Source organism: Lactuca saligna, chromosome 9 (genome assembly GCF_052625555.1).
Source record: "Lactuca saligna cultivar CGN05327 chromosome 9, ASM5262555v1, whole genome shotgun sequence".
Lineage (NCBI taxonomy): Eukaryota > Viridiplantae > Streptophyta > Magnoliopsida > Asterales > Asteraceae > Lactuca > Lactuca saligna.
Window position 1 is genome coordinate 26,330,318 of NC_136425.1, and position 9,400 is coordinate 26,339,717.

A 9,400-nucleotide genomic window follows, 5' to 3' on the forward strand; every position below is an offset into this window, starting at 1 on the left:
GAAAACAAAAGGTTTCAATTGGGAAAAAGTTGTTTTGCTATAATTAAGGGAGAGAAAATTACACTTCATCTCAAATATATAAGCTTAGATCATGAGGTTTTAATCATTTAGTCAAGGATATATATGAATTTCATGTTGGAATGGCTCAACATAAGGAAATTCTGTATATGGGTCCATTATTTGCGTTCTTAAATTCGATTATGATTACGGCATCCCTTTTCATAATCTGAATTATGAGAACTTGGCAAATTGAAATGGAAATGTTATAGCAAAAGACTGGTTTAGTCTTTATGTGAGACATCATGAATCGTGTCCCATATGCTTCGGATATAGGATCGATTACATGTGCTATATTCATCCTTTCTAAAATTTTCCAAATGCCTAGGGCATTAAGAAGGGAAAAGGTTTAGAACTGGATATGACTAAAAGGATTAAACAACTGTCGAGGACAATCTAAGGTTTACCAAAGACTGGTTTCTCAAGGACAATTGGAAGTATAGTGATAATTCTGGAAGGACCATATTGACATAATCTGTAAGGAGGCAACTCTTGTTCAGAAGTGATAGTCGAAATGGAATCTGGAAATGTTTCAAAGTTAGAATTTTCAATCTGTGTAAGATTAAGGAAACTTAATGCAAGAAGGATGGTTCCAAGGACTTGATCTCCTCTGGAATGCCCTGTAATGATTGTTGTTAAGTCTTTCTGACTTTGTGCATAATCATTACAAGAGGATCGATGCATATAAGTTTAGAATCTAACAGATTTCAGTAAATGACATGAATTTGGAATTCTTGCATTTGCAGTAAGGATTTGGGAGTGTGAAAAGAGAATCATTGAAGTTATGTTCATTTGATCTAGTTCACAAAATAAAGATCATAGACAAACATATTATGCATACTTGGTGTATGGCATGACTAGTGTTTAGAAAAACATAGTGTGCATGCTTGGAGCATGGGACAACTATTGTTTTAAATTCAAGAATAATGTTGATAGCTGAAACAATATACAATAAATAATGTGTAATCATATGGTGATAAATAAAAAGTGTTTTATTTATATTCATAAGTTTGGAGACCATATTGGATTCAATTATTATTGTGTTTCACTTTGCATGTTTTGACTTCCCGAATAAACTAGGTTATTCTTCTGGAATGACTAAGTTATTCAAACCATCCACAGTCGGTCATATGTTGGAAGTAGATATGAATTAAGACTGTCATGGGTTGGCTTGTAGAGGTCTAAGTTGTTGGAAAAAGGGCTACAACACTCATGAGTGCTCATAAGTTCTGAGTATTGGATTCAACCCGCGCTCATTGGAATCACTTCATGGGTTTTATCACGAGTGATCATGAGACGATAATATCTTATATTCTTCAAACCTAGAGATATGAGTTGTTACTATGAGTTGATAGTACATTGATTACACGAAACGCATTGGTAACTCGATGTTATAAAACGTGTCTTTGTGTATGATTCAACAAGTAGTAGAACAAGCCATATGAGTCGAAGTTTATCCATTCCTTTTACCTTCGGGGTAAAAGCGATATCTGTGGGCCCCTCGATGATTTGATGATGACAAATGGAAGTGCTCGGCCGGGCCAGGACTGATTTGATTTGTTCAATTAGTCAGTCGTCATAAATCGGAAATCGGGAAATAACAAATGGACAGAGAGAATGATTATAATCCATGTCTCAGTCCATATGATATCTAGAATGGAGGAATATATGATCCCTTATCTAATGGACAAGTCATTGACAAAGATCAGAGTTCATCTACAAGGTCAGAGTTCGACAGAAGCTTTTGAGAGCTACGATTGCCAGTTGGTTTCTGAAGTCATACGCAATAATAGTTTTAGACTTATCCAAGTGGGAGACTGTTGGATTAATGTCTAAGTCCATAACTATAATTGGTAAGACTTGACCCGACCCGGCATGGTCCATTTGGGTTGCATGGCATCATGCACTTGGATAGACTAAAATGAGAGAAATAACACTTAAGGTTTGTTAATATATTATAAGTTCTAATATATTAATAAGGTTATTTAATTAGTATTGATCAAGAATTAATTTGGAATTAATTAAGTGATCAAAAGAAGACTAATTAAATATATGGGTTGATTGTGTAAATCATTCATTCTTATATGTGTGGGCTTGTGATCCAAGATTCCTTATGTTGGACTAAATCCATGGGGTGACCCATGGATACTCCATGGAGGTTAAAATCCATGGAGCATAAGGAATGGGTAAAGTCATGAGTTACATGGTGTAACCCTAATAGCCACCATATAAAAGAAACCCATGGCTCAAGAAATCGTGACTAACACTATGTGTATGTATGAGGGCTAGACGATTTCATGAAGTGTTCTAATTTCTCTCTAAGTTATTCCAAGTGCTTATGGTGTTGTGTGAACCATTTGAGGTGTCACACTTGGGGCACTAGGCACTCAAGCTTCATGAAGACAAGCACTATCAAAGAGGTATGTATTCTATCTTGTTATATCCATTATTTTGTATGCTAGATTAGGATAATACCTTGGATGTTCATATTTGCATGTATAATAGAGAAAACATAGATCCAAGGTATTTAGGGTTGCATGTACACTTAGGAGTGTTAGAATGCTCATAACCCAACAATATGTTGGGTAGAACATGGGTAGATAGTTGATGTGTGATAAACATATGAGAGGCCTCGATGTTGTTGATGCTGAACTAGTTATCTAGCGAAGCCGCACGCGGTCCTCATGTAGAGAGGACGGGTGATAGCCTACGCATCGCGAAAGTTGAAGCCGCACGAGACGAGTTACCTTACTCATGATCTGGAGTTGGGAGCAGTGACTTGACGTAATTCAGAACCTTTACCTTCCTCTGAAGAACGGCTACTAGCCACTCCACGTAATTCAGATACTCATCGACCTGAATATCATCTAACGACACTACCACCTCGTCATCCAGTATGCAATTTCGCATCCTTTGGGAGATCCAACCTATATGCCACCTTGCCAACACTGACAATGATCGTAAATGACCCGATGTATCGGGGACCCAATTCCCCCTCTTCCTGAAATGAATCACACCCTTCCAGGATAAGACCTGCAGGAGTACCATGTCGCCCACCTGGAACTCCAGCTCAGATCGTCATCTATCAGCGTAACTCTTCAGCCGACTCTAAACGGTCTTCAACCGCTGTTTGATCTGCTGAATCCTCTTGGTAATGTAAAAGAACTACCTTTGTCCGTCCCATCACCCTGTGATGGATCTCACCCAAACAAACAGGGGTGCAAAATCTCCATCCATACAACAACTCATATGGTGGAGCACCAATATTACAATGAAAGATATTTTGTAGGAGAACTCTACAAGGGGTAAGTAGGAGCCCAACTCCCACCAAAGTCAATAACGCATGCTCTCAGCATATCTTCGAGAGTCTGTATGGTCCGCTCACTCAGGCCGTCTGTCTGCGGATAATAGGTTGTACTGAAGTGCAGCCGTGTACCCAGTTCCTCGTGGAACTTCCCTGATCAAGCTCATAAGTGGAGAACCTACTGATATCTTCATACATGTCGCTGGAGTAGAAGATCCAGCTGACTTGCGGCTCAGAGCGTCCGCAAACATGTTCGCTTTACTAGGATGGTAAAGGATCTCACAGTCATAATCCTTAACCACATCAAGCCACCTACACTGCCTCATGTTATGGTTTGGCTGATCCATGATGTGCCTTAGACTCTTGTGGTCCGTGTAACAGATCCTAATTCCTAGGATCTCTCCTTGTATTGAGATGGTGGACGAAGAAGCGTATGAAGAAATGGAAGTTGATGTACAAGATGAGATTTTGATGGAAGACCCAGATAAGATTCAACACAATGATGTTATTTTGAAGAAAAGTTTGAATCTTGAAGACGGGTCGAGTGAAATAGCTTCACTTTCTTTAGGAAAATCAGAAATGACTGTGAATGATCTTGAAGATGGGTCGAGTGAAGTAGCTTCACTTTTTGTGAGCAAATCAGAAATGGCTGTGAATGATCTTGAAATCGAGTCTAGTTTAGTAGATACTAGTGTTGAATCAGAAACTTTGACCACTTCGTTGACCAAATCAATCAACCCAATCTATATGTATGGTTTTTCCATGGTGATAATTGCCATGGCAACTATTTTTTACTTGATTAAAAGGAAATCTAATAGTACAACTGCCACTACACGTGTTACTAAGCTTGATGCAGATAATCATAGAGAATTACAAGAAGAAAATCTATGTTCTTCAAAGTCTATCATTCAGAAGGGTTACAAGAAGATGAGATCGCAGAAGATGAGATAGGTGACCGAAGAGGGAGACGAGGGGTGGAGATGAAGGTTTGTTTGGATAGTGGGTGTGGATGAAGACGATTTTGAAGATTAAACATATATGCAGATCAACTTTTTTATTTGTAAATCTAGATTTGGGTGTAGAGGTGGGTGTGTTCACTGGAGAAGATGAGAAATGGTTGTGTGTGTGTGTGTGAGAGAGAGAGAGAGAGACCCTTTACATATATTTTTTTTAAATAAAAGAAAACATCATAAATGGTCCCAGTGGTAGTGAATTGACAAAAATGTCTTTCAACTAATGGACAAAACTTAATGGAGTTAGCCATAAAGACCAATCGTTAAAAGTTTTGAAAACATAGGGACCATCTATAATGTTTTTAAACTACAAGGACTAAACTTCAGATATAGAGAAACCACATAGACCATTTATGATGTTTCTCTCTCTCTCTCTCTCTCTCTCTCTCTATATATATATATATATATATATATATATATATATATATATATATATATATATATATATATATATATATATATATATATATATATATATATAAGATTTTGACGTCCACAAGTTTTACGTAACCATAAGTTTCACATGAGTCTAAATACATCAAATATTAACATGAAGTATAATATCAAAACAAAATATTATTTTAGATGAATACAAATACATCAAATTGCTCCATAAATATATATATATTTATTTTATTTAATTAAGATGAATCTAAATAAATGTGAAAATACCATAAATTGATCATTTTCATTATTTTTATTCAATTTAACAATTTCACAACGAGGGTTTAATAGTTCAATTTAAACGGTTTACGGAGGTTTTGTAAGAACCGGCCGTTCATTCCGATCAAGAAATAAGTATAAAATTGATGCTAGTAGAAGTGCTCTCTCGTTAAAACCTTTTTTGAAAACATTGTTTAAAGGACCAAAATAGAGGTTGGGGAAAGTGTAGGGAATTAAGTGGAAACTTCAGCAAAGACTCTGCAGCACGTAACGACGTCACCTTACGTCAATGACGAAGAAAAGATCAACAAACTACAGAAGGTTTACGAAGGCAATAAGTACGCGTCCCGCCGTATCTTAATTTTCTTTCCTATTTTTAAACGCGGCTTTCGTCAACCTAATAAATTATATTCCTCAACCCCCACCTCCTATATATTTCGTATGCATATATATAGACATCAATCCACGTTCTCCTAAAACACATAACAAGAACACTTGTATATTTCTCAAAGCTCCCAAACACAAAACAACTCTTATAACACCATGTCTTCTCAAATGTTCTTGTCTTTGGTTCTCTTCTTTGCTTCTTCTCTCCTCCTTCAAGGAACTTTAGGTGAGATCGTATGTGAGGATTTACCCACGGAAGTTTGCTCCTTTTCAATTGCATCATCAGGGAAGCGATGTTTGTTGGAGAACTTCGAGAACAACAATGGAAATACGGAGTATCAATGCAGAACATCGGAAGTCGTGGTGGAGAGGATGTCGGAGTATATCGAGACTGATGAATGTGTTAAGGTTTGTGGTGTTGATCGGAACTCAGTCGGAATCTCTTCTGACACCTTGCTTGAGGCACAATCCGTCTCCAAAATATGCTCCGCCGCATGCTACCAAAACTGCCCCAACATCGTTGATCTTTATGTCAATCTGGCCGCCGGAGAAGGTAAATGATCGATGTTATTACCATCTTTATGAAGAACTGAATTAAAATGTTAATTTCAATTAGTGTAGGAAGATCATGCTCGTGTTTGAAACTTTATTTATAATTATTACACTCTTAATGCATGCAGAGACATATACATATTTTTCTATATGTTTCTCGTGTTATTGAAACAAAATCAACTTTAAAATTAAGAAAATTGTTTTTCAAATCTTTCTCTTGCTTGAAAAGTACGAAAAGTTGCAGATACGTTACCAAGTCAACATCTGTAGTTACTTTTGAAGAGGTCGTATTAACTACAATGACCAAAAAGTCAGAAAATGAAAATCACATATAGGGTATTTATGTCATTTTAACGTGTGAAATTAATTAAATAAATATTTGAATATTTTGCAGGGGTGTTTTTGCCTGACTTGTGTGAGAAGCAAAGAAGCAACCCTCGTCGTGCGATGGTTGAGCTTTTGAGCTCTGGTGCTGCCGCCGGTCCCATAGCTAGTGCAAACCTTGTTAATGCTGCCGCTCCTGTTTCCATTTAAACCTAGTCTAGATGTTTGATTTTGGAGTTATCATTTTTTTTTTTTTTTTTTTTTTTTTTTTTTTTTAAATAAATTTGTTGTAGAGTAGATGGAGGAATAATGGCTGGATAGATGTAGAGAAAGTATTTTGAGTTAAAGACATGGGAGTCTCTTTGTTTTGAATATGTTTATCATATCATCAATAAATAATGTTGCATATCGTTCACATAACAAATACATATATCACCACTTTTAAACTACATCTTTGTATGTTTTGGTTTGTAAGTAGAAAAAGACAAGAAGATACTTAACAAACTTTTGTGTCACAAACAGTTTGATTTTTTTTTTTAAATGTCAAAAATGATATTCAGACTAGAAAAATAATCATAAAACTTCCTTGTACTTTGTGAGTTAACAGAATGGTAAGTTCAAATGGAAGAGACGAGAATTTGGATATGAGCATGTACAAACGGTGTCGAAATTCAAAATAGTATTCGGACAATTTTGTTTAGTATCTAAAGTCGTACATCAAATAAAATTATATTTTTAAAAGAGAATTTTGTGATGAATATATATATATATATATATATATATATATATATATATATATATATATATATATATATATATCCTACTTAATAATAAATGAAGGTTTTTTTGCCACATATCATCACTTAATTCAATATGCTACATGTCATTTTTTTAATTTTTTCAATTTCATTTAAATCCACTTGGTAAATTGTGATTTTTTTTTTGACTTTATTATTAAAGTATAAAAAAATCTAATCTAAAAATATAATAAACAAAATAAGGAAACTTAAATGTCTCCATAAATCCTCACATAATTTATCCCTTAATATATTAAATTCAATTTAAATTCAAATCAACTTTGTTAATTGAAAAACATAATTTTTGGGCAATTCATTTTGAATTCACGATAATTTGCAGAAACCTTGCAAAAATTAATTTATTCACAACTAATATTGATATTTTTTCCAAATTCAGTTTTGTAAATTATTAAACATGTAATGTTTAACAAAATATATTAATTTTTTTTTAAGAAAACCCGCGTATTACACGGATCTCACACCTAGTATATATATATATATATATATATATATATATATATATATATATATATATATATATATATATATATATATATATATATATATAATAAACAAAACCCGTTGTCCACTTGTCTTATCAAAAATTCATTCTTCTGCCCATGTTAAATCCTAATTTTACCCCCACTTGGTTAATCAGAGCATTACATATGGAAATTAGATTACATATGGAAATAAGGTAATATGGCAATTTGTAATTTGGAAAATGGAATATGGATAGATATCTTATTATGGTATGATTATCAATCGTATCCGTTACATTTAATTTTGAGGATTATGTCGATTTGATCGTATTATGCTCAATATATACTTGATTCATACGATATGAATCATTCTTTACATCATCGTCTTCTAACAATCAAGCATCATCGACAATCAGCGACTTCAATTCTTCGGTAAGTTTCTGCTTCTCAATTCTGCTTCTCAATGTCTGTGTTAATCATAATTGAAAATTATTTCTCTTACTTAATGTGTATGCGTGTGTGTTATAATTTAACTGATACCTTATTCGTTTTTCACTATGAGATACTGTCGTAAATAAGAACAATCAAAATAACGATTAAAAACTTATTTAACAATCATAATTCGTCTTAATATGGTTCTGTACAGGTTTAATTTGCGCATTAGATAACAAAAATTGATTTTTCAAGTCAACTATATACAATGTTCATTCATTTTGTGTTAGTAGTTTTATGATTTCATCTTAAATTCTATAATCATCTAACATCTTTGTATCTAATAAACATCAGTATTCTGCAAATGTAAATTATCGGTTTTACTCCTTCTTTGTTTCATTGAGGCAATCAAATTCTCTGTAATCTTCATTTTCTGAACCTGATATGGTTGATATCAGAGACTCTAGGAAAAGCAGTATACTGAATTTTTTTTTGTTCTGTTCAAGTAAATCTTAAAGGAAAACTTATAGAATTTTAACCGGTAACACGATATTTAACTTAAATTCTTATACAGTTCAAATATACATACAAATATGTTTTAAAGACTCATTCATAAGTCATGTCATACATTCATTGAGTTGCTTTACAAAAGGTGGATACCTAACTAATTCGCAGATATATGCATTCATAGCTCCAGGAACTAGCAGAAACATATTGCAAGTACTCTTTCTCTAACACAAACTGATGTTGTAAGAAAATCATTTAATTACACATAAGGTTTGAAAAGGTTTTACACCCTGATGGAATTAACAAAGAGATAAAAAGATCAGAGATATAGGGAACAAGCCAGGAATTAGTTTAACTGAGATCAATGGTTTTAGATGATTGATTTGTGGGTGGTGATAAATCCCATCTTACATGCAAGTGTCTATATGGTGTGTTACAATATCTATCTCATATGATCTTTGTTCATGAAACTAATGTTTGGGATTTGTTCCAGAAACATCAAGAAACTAAGTGTTTGTTCTCCGAATTCTGCCAGATTTTGCAGGAATTATAAATAAATTCAATTACATTCTGGTTTAGATGCAAATGAGTATGCACCAAATCAATTAATTCGGTAAAAATTCAGAAATCCTGTGACTGGTGGATTTCGAAATTCCATCCTAAAACCCATGGAATTCAGTTTCATGCATTTCTTTCATAGTTAAAATTACTCAAATACCCTTCTAAGTAAAGAATTTCAAAATCAAATTGTTATATATCAGGCCCACATACCAAGATATTCTACATGTTGTTCAAGAAGGTAGTAGACAAAATATCGTTAATGCTTCTTTAAGTTCTTCATATATATGGCAACAATACAAAGTCCATAGATTAACAATAAAC

The 9,400-nt window shown here is 33.8% G+C and overlaps 1 protein-coding gene across 1 annotated transcript; it reads left to right on the plus strand.

Moving 5' to 3' along the window:
* Positions 1 to 5,484: 5,484 nt before the first annotated feature.
* On the plus strand, positions 5,485 to 6,724 carry LOC145014009 (uncharacterized). The gene is made up of 2 exons (XM_078972360.1): positions 5,485 to 5,977; positions 6,371 to 6,724. The coding sequence occupies exons 1-2, from the start codon at positions 5,581 to 5,583 to the stop codon at positions 6,508 to 6,510; spliced, it is 537 nt and encodes a 178-aa protein (XP_078828486.1). The 5' UTR covers positions 5,485 to 5,580; the 3' UTR covers positions 6,511 to 6,724.
* Positions 6,725 to 9,400: the final 2,676 nt, after the last annotated feature.

Excerpts from the sequence above, each read along its gene's own strand:
- LOC145014009 (XM_078972360.1), top strand. The coding sequence starts at position 5,581 with ATGTCTTCTCAAATGTTCTTGTCTTTGGTTCTCTTCTTTGCTTCTTCT. Across the intron at positions 5,978-6,370 it reads CAATCTGGCCGCCGGAGAAG|GGGTGTTTTTGCCTGACTTG; the intron begins GTAAATGATCGA and ends AATATTTTGCAG.